This window comes from Crinia signifera, chromosome 7 (assembly GCF_055691185.1).
Source record: "Crinia signifera chromosome 7, ASM5569118v1, whole genome shotgun sequence".
NCBI lineage: Eukaryota > Metazoa > Chordata > Amphibia > Anura > Myobatrachidae > Crinia > Crinia signifera.
In genome coordinates this window covers 12658376-12680411 of record NC_139223.1, presented here as the reverse complement: position 1 = coordinate 12680411, position 22036 = coordinate 12658376, and the positions used below count along the sequence as shown (strand labels likewise).

The 22036-nt window shown below is 45.9% G+C and overlaps 1 protein-coding gene across 1 annotated transcript in view; it reads right to left on the bottom strand.

Annotated features, from left to right (window-relative positions):
• The window catches only part of LOC146019781 (guanylate-binding protein 2-like), a 125501-nt gene extending 103784 nt beyond the window's left edge, over positions 1-21717 (bottom strand). The window contains exons 1-2 of the mRNA XM_083152335.1: positions 20497-21717; positions 3169-3364 (exon numbers count right to left, since the gene is read on the bottom strand). Of these exons, the coding sequence (XP_083008461.1) occupies positions 3169-3364; positions 20497-20553 (253 nt within the window). The 5' untranslated portion in view covers positions 20554-21717. The remainder of the gene's footprint in view (positions 1-3168; positions 3365-20496) is intronic.
• Positions 21718-22036: the final 319 nt, after the last annotated feature.

Below are 22036 nucleotides of genomic sequence, written 5' to 3'. Positions count from 1 at the left end.
GAGGACCCTGGTGAGCCTGGTTTGATTCCACAGGTACCTACAGTATATGGATTTTCTTGTATAAAAAGTCTCCCCCCAGCTGTGGCATTACCCTGCTGGCTGGTTGGGCCTGGTTTACAAAATATGGGGGTCCCCTATTCATTTTGTCCCCCGTATTTTGGGAACCAGGACCGGCCCTTGGGCCTGGTTTTAAAAAAAATACAGGGAATCCCTATCTAAATTTGTTCTCTGATTTTTTTAAACCTGGAAAAATGAAGGAGAAAAAGGTTGTTCATTATGTGGTGCACTGATAACGATTAGATATGATTGATAACCCAAACTTATATATATATATATATATATATATATATATATATATATATATATATATATATATATATATATATATATATACTTTAGAACCTATATATATATATATATATATATATATATATACTTTAGAACCTTTAAATATAACGGCAACGCTGAAATGATTGCACGCCAACACAACCTTGTTATAAAATGTATGACAATGCTCTTTACTTGAAAAATAGATTAATTACAGGTATTTGCAAATGCAGACTAACACAAGAAACATAACATTGATTAGCTAATATTTAAACAGTGATTCTAAATCAAATCAAAATGGAAACCTTTCAAGAACAGTGATCAGCCATGATTAAACCTCCTTCATAGTTACCTCCAGCCCCCCGTGCTTGCCTGTTCTTCCTCAACTGCCTCCCTCCTCCTTCTCTAACTCTGATATTTAAACCTTAATCACATTAATAAATAAATTAATTACTCATAAGCATTGAGTTTTATTGGCAAGCTCTGCTTTCAATCATGATGTCATAATTAACCCAACACCCAACTTCCTTGTTACTAGGCAAAGATTCAGTGGCCTTGGGGTCTACGCATATGTGGCCCTGTTCCCATATTATTGATAAGTTTGTGGAGACTAGCTCTCTGTCCTTGCTCCATTATACTGTCAACATCACATTCTTAAGCTTCTAAAACCTAAACAATTCTCTATAAGAAATAATCTTTACAGCACTGTTCTGTATCTTTAGCCATTTTATAATATTTTAATGCAAGCCATGGTTGCCAAAATGGTTGCCTCATATGCCGTGACTAGTACCTTGTGCAACAAGCTAACGCCACCTGCAGCAATAAATAAAAATATTTCAGAAAACAGACTATAACAAAAGCATAGAATTATTGATGCGTTATTTCTTTTTTAACAGCACCTATTAGGTGTCTTAAAATGTAATCTTTATTGGAATAATTGTAAAAGTTTCGGAATATAAAACACAGAAGTGAAAAAAAAAGTAGGCATATGGGGCCTTATTCTAGTTCATTCTTTCTGACAAATTCCTTCTTAGATGGACAAAACCATGTGCACTGCAGGGGGCAGATGTAACATGTCCAGAGAGAATTAGATTTGGGTGAGTTATTTTGTTTCTGTGCAGGGTAAATACTGGCTGCTTTATTTTTACACTGCAATATAGATCTCACTTTGAAGTAAAACCCCACCCAAATCTAATTCTCTCTGCACAAGTTACATCTGCCCCACCTGCAGTGCACATGGTTTAGTTCATTAGAGCGTGAATTTGCTTTTGCAAGTGAACAAGAATTAGGCCCTTAGTATATTTACCCGCTGGAACAGCAATTCCCAAACTTTTCTGAATCATGGTGCCCTAAAGTTTCAGACACTTCTTCACGGTGCCACCAAGCCTAAATCTTTCTTTGGGCCAGATGTATCAAGCTTCACAAAGTAATAAAATGGAGAGTGGTAGCAACCAGCCAATCAGCTGCTACCTGTCAGGTTACTGGCTTGATTTGAAAAAAAATGACAGGTAGCTGCTGGCTGGCTGGTTGTTTATCACTCTCCATTTTATCACGTTTTGAAGCTTGATGCATCTGGCCCTTAATGAGAGATTTAGAATAGAATAATAAATGAAGTAAATTGTGTTTACATGTCATCCTAGTGGTCAGTTGTGGGGAGACACATAATTCACTTCTGCTTGTCCACATACTGTATGTTATGATTGGCAGCCACAAGCAATGGTTTTGCCTGTTTTAACCTACCAGGACACCCCTGCACATGGTTTGGAAACAACTGCCCTAGAGGGAGACGTATCAAACGTTCTAACCAGGATAAATGGGTATAGCAACCAATCAGATCCTGACTACAGTATCATTTAACTAACACATTCTATAGGATTATAGGGTGAATCTGATTGGTTGCTCATTATAACAATGGATATATCTCCCCCATACTGATAGGAGACACTGCCCTGGTCAGATGTGGTTACATAGTTACATAGTAGGTGAGGCTGAATAAAGACTTGCGTCCATCTAGTTCAACCTATGTTTACAATAGTTTATCCCTTGTTGTATAGTATGTTCCTATATTTTAAAGACAGATTATGTTACTTATTCCTACCCGTGGATGTTTTTAACCAATAAATGTTTATCCAACCTTGTCTAAACGTATTTATAGTGTCTGCCGACACCACTTCTCCAGGAAGAGAGTTCCAAAGTTTGACTGCTCTGACTGTAAAGAAATGTTTTCTTCTAGATGAACAAAATATTTTTTCTTCTAATCTAAACTCGTGCCCTCTCGTCCTAGATTCCCGTCTAGCAGAAAAAAGGGTGTTTGACAGTTCCTTATATTGGCCCCTAATATATTTATACATGTTGAGCATGTCCCCCCTTAAACATCTCTTCTCTATTGTAAATAGTCCCAGCTTGCGTAATCTCTCCCCGTAGCTTAAATTCTCCATTTCCCTAATAAGCTTTGTTGCTCTTCTTTGGATTTTTTCTGATTCTATGATGTCCTTTTTATAGTGCGGGGCCCAGAACTGCACTGCTTATTCGAGGTGCGGTCTAACCAATGATTTGTACAGAGGCATAATTACTTTTGAGTCCCTAGTTTCCATGCCCCTTTTAATACATGCTAGAATTCTGTTTGCCTTTTTTGTTGCCATATAACATTGGGCACTACACCCCAGTTTGTTGTCTATTTGGACTCCTAGATCCTTTTCAAGTACTGAATTACCCAATTCATCCCTGCTTAGGTTATAACTAGCACACTGGTGATGTCTCCCAAGGTGCGTGACCTTGCATTTGTCCACATTGAACCTCATCTTCCACTTTTTTGGTGTCTTCTACTACCCGATCACTGACCTTTCTGGGCTCCCGCCAGCCTGTTCATCAAATAGGACTTCCCCGTCCGATACAAGCCCACTATGGACACCACCACCACCGGCTGGGTGATCCGGGAGAGGATGTCTATCGCCGCAGGGTTGGTTTCCAGCTTTCCGGCAGCGGTGTTGTTAATCAGACAGATGGGGGCTTTCATTATCATGTGTGAGGCCATACCCTGTAAGTGGAGAAGACACATTATATATACTGTGTATGTATATATGTATATATATATATATATATATATATATATATATATATATATATATATATATATATATATATATATATTCTGTGTGGTGACCGGCACTCCCAAATAGCAGGCTCAGTATATGCTAGCCTGGTGCCTTCCAGCATGGACCCTCCGGTCCTGTTATATGGGGTAGGGATCAGGCGGCACTCACGGACTCAATTTCTTGTGCAAAATGTTGTTTTATTTGTCCAACATGTTTCGGGCGTACTGCCCGTCCTCAGGGATCAAAACCAAAGTGACAGTGCAAAACATATATAGTCACACAATCAAAGAAAATCCCTCCTCCCTGTGCTATGCGGCTGTCCGCCCCTCTCACCTGCGTCTTTTATCAGCTATCCCCGCTTCCGTCTGCTCACAGCGTGCGTCGCTCGGTCCGGCGCCATTAGGGTAGCTGTCACTCTGCCCAGCTTCCAGACACTCCCCATGACGTCATCCGGCGTCTCGCTACGCTGCGGGCCAGTAGAGAAGCCAGGCCTCGTTCTGGAGCCGGCAGTGGGGCTTGTTGCCATGGCACCTGGGGGAACATAAACAAAAAACGACATATGTGTAAACGTGCTTGTTAACAATGCAAAACAGTGTTATAAGAGGCTGCTGCCAGCCAATTAAGAGGCGATATCATCGCCAAATATGTGATAAAAACATTAGATGATAAAAGATAAAATAGTTTAAAAATTTGCAGACTAGCGTGGCACACAGTGGTGCTGGGTGGGTGGAGAACTCTAATGAATATGTAGGCAATCATTATTGAGTGCAGATAAGCACTTTGCTATTGTTCTAATATAAATTGATGGTACTTGTGAGTTATCCGGGCGTCCGATTTTTAAATCGGGTCGGATCGGGACATCGCATCGCATGCGACCATCGGATGCGATGCGATGCGATGCGATGACCCGATTTTTCCATAGGAATCAATGTTAAAATGGACTGAGTCCATTTTAACATGGAATTCAATGGGAAAAAGGGTCCTTTTCATACCCCTACTATCCAAGTGGGCATGGAGTTGGATATAAACCTGTGGCGAGCGTAGCGAGCCACCGAGCCCGAAGCGTGGCGAGCGTAGCGAGCCCCGCGAGGGGACACAGAATACGGTTCGCTCGCCACGCTTCGGGCTCGGTGGCTCGCTACGCTCGCCACAGGTTTATATCCAACTCCATGCCCACTTGGATAGTAGGGGTATGAAAAGGACCCCTTTTTCCATAGGAATCATTTTAACATTGATTCCTATGGAAAAATCGGGTCATCGCATCCGATGGTCGCATGCGATGCGATGCGATATCGCATCGCATCGCATCTGATTGTATGCCTTAACTTAAGGCATACAATCAAAAAATCGGACGCCCGGATAACTCACAAGTACCAAATTGATTTATAGCTAGTTAATCACCGCCCACCGCCAACCTCCGTGAGTCATGCTTAGGTCTTCATATTACAACACTGTATCATACTCAATAAATTCATCAAGCTTACAAGAGGGGCCGTAATTTAGCTGACCAGTTGGTCAAGACAGATGTGGCAGCATTTACCAAAAGTAACAGGCCCACCCATTTTCTATCCAAGCCCAAGGGCTGCTTCAAATGCGTGGGCTGCATAACATGCAGCTCCATGTTAGCAGGTGATGCGGTAAATCATCCCCACACAGGCCGCAAGATCAAAATCAACCACTCGGTCACGTGTTCCAGCCGCTACGTTGTTTATGTCCTGTCTTGTCCATGTGGGCTCTACTACGTGGGCAAGACAGAGACACAGTTCAAAGAAAGAATGGCGAATCATCGCCTTGCCATTAGACAGGCCCTTGAGTCTGGCCGTAGCGAACAGCCCATAGCAAGGCACTGCGCAGAAAAAAAGCATAGTGTAGCCAGCATCAGGTCCAAGATCATAGACCAGGTACCTATACCCCCCAGAGGGAGGAACAGGAAATGATGCTCCTACAGCGGGAGGCCAGGTGGATACACCTGTTGGGGACACTCTCGCCCCGAGGTCTAAATGAACAACATGGATTATACCATTATTTATAATAATGTTTCTATACATATATATTTAAACAACAGGCCTTAGTTAGCTTAATGAATTTATTGAGTATGATACAGTGTTGTAATATGAAGACCTAAGCATGACTCACGGAGGTTGGCGGTGGGCGGTGATTAACTAGCTATAAATCAATTTATATTAGAACAATAGCAAAGTGCTTATCTGCACTCAATAATGATTGCCTACATATTCATTAGAGTTCTCCACCCACCCAGCACCACTGTGTGCCACGCTAGTCTGCAAATTTTTAAACTATTTTATCTTTTATCATCTAATGTTTTTATCACATATTTGGCGATGATATCGCCTCTTAATTGGCTGGCAGCAGCCTCTTATAACACTGTTTTGCATTGTTAACAAGCACGTTTACACATATGTCGTTTTTTGTTTATGTTCCCCCAGGTGCCATGGCAACAAGCCCCACTGCCGGCTCCAGAACGAGGCCTGGCTTCTCTACTGGCCCGCAGCGTAGCGAGACGCCGGACGACGTCATGGGGAGTGTCTGGAAGCTGGGCAGAGTGACAGCTACCCTAATGGCGCCGGACCGAGCGACGCACGCTGTGAGCAGACGGAAGCGGGGATAGCTGATGGAAGACGCAGGTGAGAGGGGCGGACAGCCGCACAGCACAGGGGGGAGGGTTTTTCTTTGATTGCGTGACTATATATGTTTTGCACTGTCACTTTGGTTTTGATCCCTGAGGACGGGCAGTACGCCCGAAACATGTTGGACAAATAAAACAACATTTTGCACAAGAAATTGAGTCCGTGAGTGCCGCCTGATCCCTACCCCATATATATATATATATATATATATATATATATATATATATATATATATATATATATATATATATATATATATATATATATATATATATATATATATATAGAAAGGATAGTGGCCCCTATAATGCGCTTAGGAGAGCAGCACCTCTATAGTATCCTGCTGTCAGTGAAGGTACGAGGGGGAAAGAGATAGAAAAAGAAATAGGGGTGCGCTTGATGTACCACTTAGTGGCTATACATATAATGAATAAAAAACGTATTTTTCATAAAAGCAGAACAGCATTTATTATAGGTTCATCCAACAGTAAAAGAATCTTTCATTTGTTCAGAATTTTTCAGACGTGTGCCACATACACTGTGAATCCGCGGCCCAACGCGTTTCGTCCCTTAGGACTTTATCAGGGGCAGTGAATCAATCAATTCGAGTAAGTAAGTATCTTCCGGCTAAGACAGCTCTGTTCCAAAAAGGGAGGTTTAGTACTGCTTCGGAATGGATGTGGTCTTCTTTGACCAAAAAACGTGTCAGCCGAGTATCACGGAGTCAGGCTCCTGGAGACCCTGTGATACTTGGTCTACACGCCTTTAGAATTTGCATCTATTTGTGAACAGAGGGATACCTAAATTTTTTTGTATTGGTGTTGAGGTCCATCTCTCCACCCTAAAGGAAATTGCATCCTTTTGTGAACGGAGGGATATCCTAATTTTTTGTATATGTGATTCGATTGCTGGTGTTGAAATCCATCCATCCACCCTAAAGGGGTTATAAACACACCCGCTAGAAATCTGAAGAAACCCACACTATTATTTATTTATTGATCTATGCAAACCCTGCTCTTTGGTCAAAGAAGACCACATCCATTCCGAAGAGGTACTAAACCTCCCTTTTTGGAACAGAGCTGTCTTAGCCGGAAGATACTTACTTACTCGAATTGATTGATTCACTGCTCCTGATGAAGTCCTAAGGGACGAAACGCGTTGGGCCGCGGATTCACAGTGTATGTGGCACACGTCTGAAAAATTCTGAACAAATGAAAGATTCTTTTACTGTTGGATGAACCTATAATAAATGCTGTTCTGCTTTTATGAAAAATACGTTTTTTATTCATTATATGTATAGCCACTAAGTGGTACATCAAGCGCACCCCTATTTCTTTTTTTATATATATATATATATATATATATATATATATATATATATATATATATATATATATATATATATATATATATATATATATATAGAGAGAGAGAGAGAGCAATAGTGGGTTGGCGCCCCTAATGTTGATCACTCCAATTAGATCAACCAAGCCTTATTCAATATAAATCTAGCACATAGGAAAAAAGTCCATTCAATCTTTAAATATTTATTAAAAAGTCTTTTCTTTCCACACAGTGGTAATAGTTATTCCAGATCTTTGTACATGTCATTGATACATCTCTGGTACATGGAAACAGCAGAAGAAAGTAACCCAATGCGTTTCGCCCCTTTAGAGGGACTTCATCAGGGGTTAACTATTTCCAATGTCTATGTAGGAGGACCGGTTAGTGGGGAAAGATATTTTTCCAAACAATGTTGCTATAAAATGTTCCTTTCTCCCTTTGAACAACAATTTTCCAAAAAAGGAGCCTTTAGAGGTGGCTATACCTATAGTGGATAAAAATGATGATAACTGTCTTCCTAAAGGATCTGGGGGGAGCCCAGTTGGTTTAAGGGCTAGATACCAGGTAGGTCCAGCTTAATACAATTTAAAAGGCGATAAATTCAGTACAAAATCATGGGTGCTCCAGGAGGCAATCCTCACCCTTAGTAGATGTGCTTTGGTCACTGGTTCAGTCTGAATATATATATAGAGATGCAGATGCGGCCCGGCACTCCAGCTCTCAAGTTCAATAACCTTGGTGCCTTCCGGATCAGAGGTATTACTAAGGTAGAAAACAAACAGCGGCACTCATAGGATTTTCAAAACTTGTATTCAAAAAAACGTGACCATAAACCAATGTTTCGGGGACTAGCCCCTTTGTTAAGGTGTGGATACCTTGACAAAGGGGCTAGTCCCTGAAACGTTGGTTTATGGTCACGTTTTTTTTAATACAAGTTTTGAAAATCCTATGAGTGCCGCTGTTTGTTTTCTACCTTCATATATATATATATATATATATATATATATATATATATATATATATATATATATATATATATATATATATATATAAATGCTTTAGAGAGCCAGCAACATCAGAAAAAAAATCATTTTATTAGGCATATAAAGTGCATATCGGATAATGTAGCAAAAAAAAGACTTTAAAAGTAAAGGAGGACACGTCTACTTAGCATGAGAGTGATAAGGCATCTTCACCACGTAAGTCCTCCCCCAACCAGTCATGACACCCAAATATATATATACAGAGAGAGAGAGAGAGTGGCAGATGTTCAATTAGTTTAGCGATATCACTCAAGTGAATGAGGGGGGGGGGTAATTCTGAGTACGTGGATATCCCTTTTAGCGCTAGAGGGAGCACTGCACACAACCATCTAAGTGTTACCGTGCACATACCCTCGCATGTTACTACGCACAGCCCCTCGCATGTTACCGCCCACATCCCCTCGCCTGGTACCGCACACATCCCCTCGCCTGGTACCGCCCACATCCCCTCGCCTGGTACCGCACACATCCCCTCGCCTGGTACCGCACACATCCCCTCGCCTGGTACTGCACACATCCCCTCGCCTGGTACTGCACACCTTCCCTCGCATGTTACTGAGGGGATTTGCACAGCTGGGGGCATTTGGCAAGTGGCGGGCGGTGTTTACCTGTTCACTAGGCTGCCTAGAGTACAGGTCTGAATCAGACGCATTGTTTACCCCAACACACTGAATGATATCAGTACCCAGCATTACGTCTACATAATAGGATTCAGAGATCTTGGTTACATAGATTTGCAAGCATAGGCGAATCTAGAATTATGGTAATGGATGGTCCCAGATGTAGACATAACACCAGGGGGACCTTTGCGCGGCGTAGCCACGCGACAAAAGGGGGTGTGGGCTCATAGGAAGGAGGTGTGGCATCACAAAAGGGGTGTGGTATTACACTTTAGAGCATACACAGTAATGCCCATTACACATTTTAGCAAACTCCGTAATACCCATTACACATAAAGCCACACGCCGTAATGCCAATTACACATAAGGCCACACACCATAATGCTGATTACACATTGTGCCACACATCATGATGCCCATTACATACTATATAACAAACCGTAATGCCCATTACATATTTGCCACATAAGTGCTGCTTACCTACGTTCTCATTGCTAGGGTGTTCTTGCTTGATGGCAACATAGTACCCATTACACATGATGCCGCACACCATAGTACCCATTACACATGATGCCACGCACCATAGTACCCATTACATGATGCTGCACACATAATGTCCATTACACATGATGCCGCACACCATAGTACCCATTACACATGATGCCGCAAACCATAGTACCCATTACACATGATGCCGCACACCATAGTACCCATTACAAATGATGCTGCACTCCATAGCACCCATTACACATGATGCCGTGCACCATAGTACCCATTACACATGATGCTGCACACATAATGTCCCTTACACATGATGCTGCACACATAATGCCCCTTACACATGATGCTGGACACATAATGCCCCTTACACATGATGCTGCACACCATAATGCCCTTTACACATTAAGCCACACATTATGCGTAATGCCCCCACATACCGCCACTTGTAGCGTCCCTTAAGCAATGCCCCCAAAATTGCCACTTACTGTAAATTTTTATATGAGCCTTCGCTGCTGCTGCAGGGAGAGATGGAGAGCGGTGCAGCTGCTTCTATGGGGAGAGGAGCAGAGCGCAGCGCAGAGCACGCTCCCACTCCCCTCCTGGTGTCCCCTCTAGCCGAGTGTACATTTGAAATATTGTGCGCGCTGTTGTTGTGCGTGACGTCAGAGGAGTACGCCGGGCGCAGGCACCACATGATTAAAGGGGGGGCGGGCTGAGTTGAAAGCTTGGAGAAGAATTGGAGTGGAAGCTGCAGGGGTGACAGTCATTGACAGCTGGGCAGAGAGCAGGGGGCTGCCTGGCTGTATTCAGAGCACTGCAGGTCACGGCTGTTTGAAATAATACCCGATTCACAACAGAAAATGCAGGGATTTACCCGGGAATATGGTCCCAGGATCACAAAACACCAGCCTAGTCCCTGCATTTTCTGGTGTGAGGGGAGAGACAACCACTCCCCTCTCCCTACCCCCCTTTAACCAACCAGCTACAGTATATCTTCGGAACCAACTGACCCATTTACATGAGACCAGTATCATATTGAAGAACTTTTTAGTTGGCTTTGAATGATTTTAGTCCCGTGAAACTGGGCTGTTTGGTTCCAGAGAAATCTGCCCTCAAAGAACATAAACAGTCATGAAATTAAATTTAAGAAATGAAAAAAACGGTTTAACCTCAATATCCCTGGAACCAATTAAACCATATGGATCCAGCCTGGTATCAGATTGAAAGCCCAGCGATTTGGGTTCGACTGAGATCAACCTCGAGCTTCAGTGATGCCGAAGGGGGAACTGGCAGCTGTTGAACTGGGTGGGGGTCGGAATTAGCGGGTCCCATGTTATCCTATAGGGAAAACATTCCAGCTTTGCCTGGCAGTATCTCCGGTTCCCAGGGGGTTAGAGACACGGGGCTGGGCTCGTTGGAAAACCCCATCCCTCAGCTACAAAATGGGCTAATGGGTGGTCCTGTGCACCCCCGGACAACCCCCTAGATTCGCCTATGTTTGCAAGTACAGTATATGAATAATCTCCGAAGCCAATCATCAAGGTATTGGGGTCCCTATTGCTATATCTAGGTGTGGGGTGTGGCACCCCAAAAATCAGCATAAGACAGAAAGCCCAGAGCAGAAAACAAGTGAGAAAACTAAAGTGTTAATAAGTATTAGTGTTAAGAAGCCAGAGCTTTATACAGAGAGTGATGCAAAAGTGATGAATCGAAATAAAATATTAAAGGAACTAGTAAGCCCTCTCAAAGAAAATGCTTCAAAGCCAGTCTACTCATGTGCTTGAGTCTCCGAAACACTGCCATCTGCTGGCAGAGAGTGAAACTACATCTCTTTCTCACAAATGCACAAACGCAGAAGGTAGCAGACTAGCTTTCGAAGCTTTTACTTCAAAGCATAGTAAAGGTTCAATTGCAGCGCATTGTACTGTGCACCAAACCAGGGGCACCACACACCAAACACGTTACCCCAATTTGGGTCCTATAGTTAACTAGTATAGAGCTGTAGTTAATTATAGACCCAGATTGGGGTAACATGGGTTTGGGGTACTGTGTCCAGTGAGGCCTGGTTGGAGGAGGCTGCACACAGGCCTCCTCTTCTCTTAAAGTGCCTCTGGTGCCCCTGCATTATTGTTTTGTCTTTATAGGGAAGCCTGCAGACTGCATAACATTTGTTACATATTAATATTATGCATCTGTTTACAATATAGTGTACATGTGATGCAAATAACATACCTCCCAACTGCCACTCTGCCCACGCCATACGCATTTCGACATTTCTGACAATGAAACAGGTAGTGGAGCTCCTCACTGATGGGTTACCGAGAAGCTGCTGGGACCCGTGCCACATCCCCTGTGTATATAATGTTCCCGCCCAGCAGGATACACAAACCCGCCCCCCCCCCCCCCAACTAAGAGCTACCTACCTTGGAGCAACCCCAGACTACTCCATGTGGCATATCAGAACCCACATCTCCTAATGCAGGCTCCTTTCTGCCTCTCACAACATACATATGGATAGTGGTAGATGCTCAATTAGTTTAGTAATACCACTCAGGTGGATGCAAGGGAGGGGTTAATACCGAGTAAGTAAAGCAAGACATTGGTTCCTCCAGCACACTGAATGGTATTAGTAACCAATCTAGAACACTACATGATAATAGAATTCAGAGATATTGGTTACATATACCTGCGCAGGTGTATGACATGCTACCAAGTCACGTCAAAGCTTCAATGTTTGGAGCTCGGTGCAAGGTCATTAGGAAATTAGTAATAATAGCACTTACCGAACCTAGCAGGAGGAAAGGAATAGCCCAGCACTCGATTTAAATGAAAAAAAAAAAGATGTGTATTGAAAGTTACAGCATGGTGAGCAGTGAGATCATTAAGGCTGACCCGACAGCTGTTTCTACTGGACTCCTTCCAGTTTTCATGAAAACTGGAAGGAGTCCAGAAGAAACGGCTGCTAGGTTGGGTAAGTGCCATATATATATATATATATATATATATATATATAATAGAGAATGCTTATTTTGCTTATTCCCTCATACCTCCACTGTAATCATCATGTTTACTAAAAGGAATTAAATTGTCTTTTAGTAAAAGTGTAGTGTGTAGTGTACCATGCTGTATGCCCCTTGTACACATTATGCAAAACAGTAGTAGATACCCTTACACTTGCACCTTAATTATTATGCCACGTGGATAGAGGCAAAATTCCCCTTATGCGACACAGAATGAGCAAAAAAATTCACATTATACCACCCGGATTGAGCCAAAACTCATGTTATGTCAAACTGGAAGAGCAGAAATTCCTGTTATGCTACATAAATTGAGCCAAAATTCACGTTATGCAACATGGATTGAGGCAAAATTCACCACATGCCTCCTGGAATAAGCCCAAATTCACATCATGCCTCCCGGATTGAGCCAAAATTCACATTATGTCACACTGAAAGTGCCAAAATTCACTTTATGTCACACGGATTGAGCAAAAATTCACATTATGCCACCCGGATTGAGCCAAAATTCACATTATGCCACCTGGATTGAGCCAAAATTCTCGATATGCCACATGGCGAGGTGACGCGTGGACAGAGACGGTAGTGTGATGCAGGGACAGAGATGGTGGGGTGACGCAGGGACAGAGATGGTGAAGTGACGCAGGGACAGAGATGGCGGGGTCATGCAGGGACAGAGATGGCGGGGTGACGCAGGGACAGAGATTGCGGGGTGATGCAGGGACAGAGATTGCGGGGTGATGCAGGGACAGAGATGGCGGGGTGATGCAGGGACAGAGATGGCGGGGTGACGCAGGGACAGAGATGGTGGGGTGACGCAGGGACAGAGATGGCGGGGTGACGCAGGGACAGAGATGGTGGGATGACGCAGGGACATGCAACTCTATGTCACATTACATGTCACATTCATCCAACCTGCTACCTGTCACATTTATCTGACCCGGCTCCTGTTTACATCAATGGGGGAAGCCCAACCTCCGGACCGCAGCATCCTGTGGTCAGTATGGAGGTTGGACGGGGGTCACACAGCCTCCGCTGCTGTCTGGTGTACTTTGCAGACAGCAGGGGAGTCAGGGAGGAGGTGAATGGATGTCTGTGTGAGGCATCCATTCACCTCGCAGACCGGGGGTGGACGGGGACTGGGGGCAGCCCAGCAGCTTACTTTGGTGCTGGGCTTGCCCCCAGAGCAATGATCGGCGCAGGGGAGACCACGGTCCTAGTGCTTGGAGATGATGTCATCTTCAAGCGCCACCTCCGTCTACACTGCAGGTAGGCACTACAGTGTAAACTGTGCAAATCCCGGATCTGACTTGGCTTGGATCCGTGTTCCAAATGCCATGTTGGATTTGGGTTTTTTGGTGTAAAAGGGGTATAAATGTGTTTGTGTGTGTTGTACTGTTTTTGGGCATGTTGTAGTGTATATGTGTGTGTGTTGTACTGCTTGTGGTGTGTTATGTGTGTGTGTTGTGTGTATCTGTCCAAGTGTGTGCTGTGCTATGTATACAGTATATGTGTGTGTGTAGTGAGCTGTGTGTGCGTATGTGGTGTACTGTGTGTGTGGTGTGTGATTTGTGTGGGTGTGTGTGTACAATGTGTACATGTGTGTATGATGTGTGGTCTATGTATTTCCCCAATTATTCTCAATTGTTGAAAGCCTCCACCATAATGCTAGAATGTGTTTGCATTCATACTAAATGACAGCAATGAACTCAGGTGTGGTGTTGTTCCCTTGTCTACAGTTTTCCAGATCGTCAATTTTTTTCCAGATCATTAATTAAGGCAAATTGAACCTTGATGTTTTTTACATTTCTAAGTGAAATTTCCCAAAAACGGCTTCGAAGTGCACACCACAAGGTCCAGAGGTACCTTGTTGCCAAATTTGGCGGCTGAGTGCCACGGGGTGCCCGCAATGCAACAGACATGCACACACGCACACACACATGCACACACACACGCACACACACACATACTCTTCAACTTATTATATAGATATATACACATATATGTATAATTTACTCTAAGTTTTTTTGGTCCTGAACTCTTAATAAAAGTTCGGTATGTAATTGTATATATGTTCTATGTATCTCTATATATTTCCATTTTTTTCATCTTCCTTATAGAAAATAATTTTTGCAAAAGAGTATTTTTATGCTCATTTCCTAAATTTATAGGAACACAGGACCCTTTTCAGAAATAGCCCTTAAAGAAATAGGATCCATGTCGACTGTCACTGTTGAGACAGTCGACATGGACACTGAAACGTAGCATAGCGTCCCCCTAGCCATCCTTCGGGCACACTATTTTATTCTTCCTCCATGCCCTAGTGGATGGTAGGGCATGAAATACCACCTGTCGGCATACGTTGTGTCGACATGGACAGTGAAGCATACAAGTGCATCGGCACACTATTTTATTGTCCATCCATGCCCTAGGGCATGAAATACTGCCTGTCGGCACATGTCGACTCCAAAAACAGTAAAAAAACAACAACCATGTTGACCTTTTGACTGTCAACCTTGCCAATTTCTACCTAATGCTTGAGCCGCCATAATGACCTGTAGACCTAAAGTCATGTCGACCTAGTGACCTGTCGAACTAAAGCCATGTCGACCTAGACCCAAGTCGACCTTTCAGCATGTCAATGGTGTTGACACAATGCTTGTTGACCATCTTGCTGTAGACCAAATGACCGTTTCCCCTCTGCACCTGCAGCCTGGCAGACAACCTCCTCCGCTGCAAGCTCCTACATTGTTTCTTGTTCCCCATGAACCCCAGAGGCGGCATGAGGACAAATGATGGGCGCTGAACACCCACACACCACACATCAGCCCACAGAAGACACTTAATCCTGCTTCCTGTACCGGTCTGTGCTGTACGATACAGTGCTGTGCTGCTGACTGGTTGTGCAGGTAATGATGGCCTGTGTACAGCCCAGGTGGTTCATTTTAACATACAGTACTGTATGTTCCAGGTACTGCAGGGAGTGAGGCACCGTCTATTTGTACTGAAAGGTTAAGTGCTCAGAGATGAAAGGAGGTAGTGAAAGCCAAGGTGCAAAGGGTAGGAGAGGAAGTGAAAGAGACAAAAGGAGGTAGTGAAAGGAACAAATGATGATGGAGCTAAGGAGATAGTGAGAGGAACAGGGGATCTAGGTGGAAGGAGGGAGAAGTACAGGGGTTCTGGGTGGAATGAGGGAGAAGTACAGGGGTTTCAGGTGAAAGGAGGGAGTGGTACATGGGTTACAGGTGGGAGAAGGGAGAAGTACATTGGTTCTAGGTGGAAAGAGTAAAAAGTACAGGGGTTCTAGGTCGAATGAGGGAGAAGAACAGGGGTTCCAGGTGATAGGAGGGAGTGAGATGTACAGGGGTTAAAGGTGGTAGGAGGGAAAGGTACAGGGATTCTAGTTGGAATGATGGAGAAGTACACAGGTTCCTGTTGGAAGGAGGGAGTGGGAGGTACAAGTGGTTTAAACTAGAAGGAGGGAGTGAGAGGTACAGGGGATACAGGTGGAAGGAGAGAGAGTTACAGGGGTTCCAGGTGCAAGTAAGCTGTGGTAAATAGGTTCCAGGTGGAAGGAGGGAGAATACATGGGTTTCAGGTGGAAGGAGGTAGAGGTACAGGGGTTCCAGGTGGAAGAATGGAGTGGTACATGGGTTCCAGGTGGAAGGAGGGAGAAGTACAGGGGTTCTAGGTGGAAGGAGGGAGTGATAGGTACAGAGGTTTCAGGTGAAATGAGGGAGAAGAACAGTGGTTTCTGGTGGAAAGAGGGAGTGAGGGATAGAGGGTTTACAAATGGAAGGAGGGAGAAGTACATGGGCTCCAGGTGGAAGGAGGGAGTGGTGCATGGGTTCCAGGTGGAAAGGGGCAAAGGTCCAGGGGTTCTAGGTGGAATGAGGGAGAAGTACAGGGGTTCCAGGTGGAAGGAGGGAGTGAGAGGTACCAGGGTTCCATGTGAAAGGAGTAAGTGAGAGGTACAGGGGTTACAGGTGGCAGGAGGGAGAGATACAGGTGTTGTAGGTGGAAGGAATGAGTAAGAGGTACAGGGGTTCCAGGTGAAAGGAGAGAATGAGAGGTTCAGGGGTTCCAGGTGGAAGAAGCGAGAGGTACAGGGGTTCTTGGTGGAAAAAGGGAGAATTACAGTGTTTACAGGTGGAAGGAGGTAGTGGTACAGGGGTTCCAGGTGGAAGGAGGGAGTGGTACAGGGGTTCCAGGTGGAAGGAGGGAGTGGTACAGGGGTTCTAGGTGGAAGGAGGTAGAAGTACAGTAGTTCCAGGTGGAAGGAGGGAGTGAGAGGTACAGGGGATACAGGTGGAAGGAGGGAGAGGTACAGGGGTTACAGGCAGAATGAGGGAGTGAAAGGTACAGTAAATCGGTTACAGGTGGAAGGAGGCAGAGGTACAGGGGTTCCAGGTAGGAGTGAGAGTTACAGGGGTTCCAGGTAGAAGGAGGGTGAGGCACAGGTACCTCACCATCAGTTGTTAGACCGATAGTTTCACCATCAGCACTTAGTCCAAAGAACTTAGATATTGGTTCCCAGAGTGAAAACTACCTCGGCTTCCAGGTCAAGATAACTTGCCATCAGTTCCAAGAATTATAGTATCACCATCAGTTCCCAGACTGAGTAAATCTTCTAATATTAATACCTCCACATCTCAAAGTTATCAGGCACATACAGCTGGGTACAAGAGACCAGGATAGGGGCCACAGCCTGCTCGTCGGGCACAGCAAAGTCCAAAGGGTCTTGCGGGGCTCCCTGGTGAAGACTACACACCCTGTATCTGGCGAGGGAGAAGAACAGGGATTCCCATTGGAATGAGTGAGTGAGGGATACAGGGTTTACAGATGGGAGGGAGAGGTACATGGGCTCCAGGTGGGAGGAGGGAGTGGTGCATGGGTTCCAGGTGTAAAGGGGCAAAGGTACAGGGGTTCTAGGTGGAATGATGGAGAAGTACAGGGGTTTCAGGTGAAAGGAGGGAGTGAGAGGTACAGGGGTTCCAGGGGAAAGGAGGGAGTGAGAGATACAGGGGTTACAGGTGGAAGGAGGGAATGAGAGGTATGTACAAGGGTTCCAGGTGGAATGAGGGAGAAGTGCAGGGGTTCCAGGTGGCAGGAGGGAGTGAGAGGTACAGAAGTTCCAGGGGAAAGGAGGGAGTGAGAGATACAGGGGGACTGGGGACAGGCCTGCGGTCCACCAGTCGATCGCGATCGACGCTTTGGCCACCCCTGCGTTATGGTATATCAGACTCCTCCCATCACTCTATGCCTCCACAATGCTGCCATGTATGTGCTGTCTGCTGACTACACATGTGATGTGATGGGTTATGGTATATCAGACTCCTCCCATCACTCTCTGCCTCCACAATGCTGCCATGTATGTGCTGTCTGCTGACTACACATGTGATGTGATGGGTTATGGTATATTAGACTCCTCCCATCACTCTGTGCCTCCACAATGCTGCCATGTATGTGCTGTCTGCTGACTACACATGTGATGTGATGGGTTATGGTATATCAGACTCCTCCCATCACTCTCTGCCTCCACAATGCTGCCATGTATGTGCTGTCTGCTGACTACACATGTGATGTGATGGGTTATGGTATATTAGACTCCTCCCATCACTCTGTGCCTCCACAATGCTGCCATGTATGTGCTGTCTGCTGACTACACGTGTGATGTGATGGGTTATGGTATATCAGACTCCTCCCATCACTCTGTGCCTCCACAATGCTGCCATGTATGTGCTGTCTGCTGACTACACGTGTGATGTGATGGGTTATGGTATATCAGACTCCTCCCATCACTCTGTGCCTCCACAATGCTGCCATGTATGTGCTGTCTGCTGACTACACGTGTGATGTGATGGGTTATGGTATATCAGACTCCTCCCATCACTCTGTGCCTCCACAATGCTGCCATGTATGTGATGTCTGCTGACTACACGTGTGATGTGATGGGTTATGGTATATCAGACTCCTCCCATCACTCTGTGCCTCCACAATGCTGCCATGTATGTGCTGTCTGCTGACTACACATGTGATGTGATGGGTTATGGTATATCAGACTCCTCCCATCACTCTGTGCCTCCACAATGCTGCCATGTATGTGCTGTCTGCTGACTACACATGTGATGTGATGGGTTATGGTATATTAGACTCCTCCCATCACTCTGTGCCTCCACAATGCTGCCATGTATGTGCTGTCTGCTGACTACACATGTGATGTGATGGGTTATGGTATATTAGACTCCTCCCATCACTCTGTGCCTCCACAATGCTGCCATGTATGTGCTGCCTGCTGACTACACATGTGATGTGATGGGTTATGGTATATCAGACTCCTCCCATCACTCTGTGCCTCCACAATGCTGCCATGTATGTGCTGTCTGCTGACTACACGGGTGATGTGATGATATTCTGCAGTAACTTGCTGGGGTCCTGTCATTTATTTATATTGTCTGATGGGGTCCCAGAGAAAAAGGGTCGAATAGTTTAATGCCATCGATGGATGGCATCCGATGGCGATTATTTTTTTTTTCCCCTTGCTGGCTGCTGTTCAACTGCCCGGCTATACTACCCTCTCCGAGTCCTATTCGGAGCAGGAGCCGGCCGGTCGATGCTTCCCACCATCGTCTACTTGTGTATGGGCAGAGGAAGATCAGTCCCAGGGCGTCGGCCGCCGCCGGGAGTTGCGCGCATGCACGATAGAACTATACCTGATGCACTGGATATTAAGGTTTCTTCTGCGCATGCACGCACCGCGCAGAAGAAACCTTATTATCCAGCGCATCAGGTATAGTTCTATTGTGTATGCGTGCACCTCCCGGCGGCGGAGGCCGCCCCGTTCTTCCTCTGCGCATGTGCAAGTAGACGATGGTGGGAGCCATCGATGGCTGTTGATAGAATGGTTTATAGCCATCGATGGTTCTGGGATAAACTGCCATCGATGGCCATCCCTAAGCACAGCAAAAGCAGAGGCAGGAAGGAAGAGCCTGTCTGTGACTGTAACACGGAGCAGAGTGTGGGGGCGGGCCCAGCCTCTGGGAAGCCCCGACTGCCAGGTGATATCTATGATCCTGGTGCACAGACTTCCGGTCTGTATGCACAGCAGCTGGTCACTGCTACTCATAACACTGCGGTGGCCGGCTGTGACTTCCCCACACAGGCCCCGCCCCCCGACAAGACAAACGCGCGCATGCGCAGTCCGAATTTCAAAGAAAGAATCCCAGAAACCGGGAGGTATAAGGGGCTTTGCGGGGCAGCGGGAGGGTCAAGAAAAAGTTGGACCCTCGGTTGGCAAGTATGGTGTTAGTGTTAGAAAGCAGCGCCCTGCGTCTGTCTCCATACACTGGTTAGTGGGCAGCCTACAGACTGCCTTGTCCCCCTGCAGCCACTGTAGCTAGACGTCACCCTGATTGACAGCTCACATAGCGAATAGCAGGGCAGAGTCCCCTGACCCTGCTGGCAGCGTTTCCTTCTTGTCGGTAAGTGATAGTGTGTGCCTCAGCGTGTGTGCGTGTATGTGACATCCTCCATGCCTGTTTCCAGCTCCACGTGCACCGGAGCGCGTAAGAGCAAGTCCCGCTGTACTCCCGTTACAAGCGTGTCCTTTATACAGGGAGATCCATCATCTGTGGCAGTAGCGTCGCTGGGAGAGATACCGCCAGCGTAAACCAGTCAATTGCCATTAACCCTGCACAAGCTGAACGCTACAGATAAGTAACACCTGAAACTGTGATTCCTGCATCAGTTGTATTACACCTGAAGTTAACTACTGAAGTACTGTTGTATTCTGCAAGCTTATCACTTGAATAAATCTCAAGCTGGTTACATCTTCTAAAGTGTGTCGTCTAACAACCACACAGCACATATATATAGACACTCTGCCAATAGTTAGTACATACCCAAACATCTGGTGTTCTCCTGTGCTGCCTCCAGCTGTTCTGTGAGGATGGCTGCATCTCTGTGTAGCTCCCAGATGCTCTGTGAGGATGGCAGCGTCTCTGTGCAGCTCTCAGCAGTTCTGTGAGGATGGCAGCGTCTCTGTGCAGCTCTCAGCAGTTCTGTGAGGACAGCAGCGTCTCTCTGTAGCTCCCAGAAGTTTTGTAGGATTGCAGTGTCTCTGTGCAGCTCCAAGCAGTTCTGTAGCGATGGCTCTGTGAGGATGGCAGCGTCTCTGTTCAGCTCTCAGCAGTTCTGTGAGGATGGCAGCGTCTCTGTTCAGCTCTCAGCAGTTCTGTGAGGATGGCAGCGTCTCTGTGCAGCTCCCAGAAGTTCTGTGAGGATGGCAGCGTCTCTGTGTAGCTCCCAGCAGTTCTGTAATGATGGCAGCGTCTCTGTGTAGCTACCAGAAGTTCTGTGAGGATGGCAGCGTCTCTGTTCAGCTCTCAGCAGTTCTGTAAGGATGGCAGTGTCTCTGTGTAGCTCGCAGAAGTTCTGTAGGATGGCAGTGTCTCTGTGCAGCTCCAAGCAGTTCTGTGAGGGTGGCAGCGTCTCTGTGTAGCTACCAGAAGTTCTGTGAGGATGGCAGCGTCTCTGTTCAGCTCTCAGCAGTTCTGTAAGGATGGCAGCGTCTCTGTGTAGCTCCCAGAAGTTCTGTAAGGACAGCAGCGTCTCTGTGCAGCTCTCAGCAGTTCTGTGAGGACAGCAGCGTCTCTGTGTAGCTCCCAGAAGTTCTGTAAGGACAGCAGCGTCTCTCTGTAGCTCCCAGAAGTTCTGTGGGGACGGCAGCGTCTCTGTGTAGCTCCCAGAAGTTCTGTGGGGACGGCAGCGTCTCTCTGTAGCTCCCAGAAGTTCTGTGGGGACGGCAGCGTCTCTCTGTAGCTCCCAGAAGTTCTGTGGGGATGGCAGCGTCTCTGTGTAGAATGTCTCCTGATGGTCCTGTTTTATAAGCCAGGAAGTATAATCCCAGATGTAACAGCCCCTTGGTGGAAATAGCAGAATTTCCTAGAAATGGTCAATGCTTTCACTTTCACTGCTGTGTAATGTCAGGGAAGTAGCCGGTTACCATACAGTATGTCTCTGAGCTTCTCAGATGTCAGTTCTTCTTGTGAGTAATCCCTAGAGATGAGCGATTCGGTTTAAGTGGAATCCGAAAAGCTACGAACATGCCTGGCATGAGAGTTTGCGAGCCCGGCCTGCGAACATCACAACAAGCTTGGAACGCACAAGAGGCCGAATGTCATCATCCCGCATCTGATTTCTCATGAGACTTGGAGTCTACAAATGCTCAATGTAATGCAGCTCTGCACTATTTCCTTGCTTGCTTCCATGCTGAAAGGAGCTCTGCTGCGGTGTGTTGTCAGTCTGTCCTTTTCTGGGCAGGATGTCAGAGCCTTTTGCTCGTCGGGAGGCTTGCCACCTAGCAACAGCTAGTGGGTTAGGTGGACTTGCGCTGTGAAGGAAGAATGTCACACACCTTTACATGGCCAGGGAGCAGCGGAC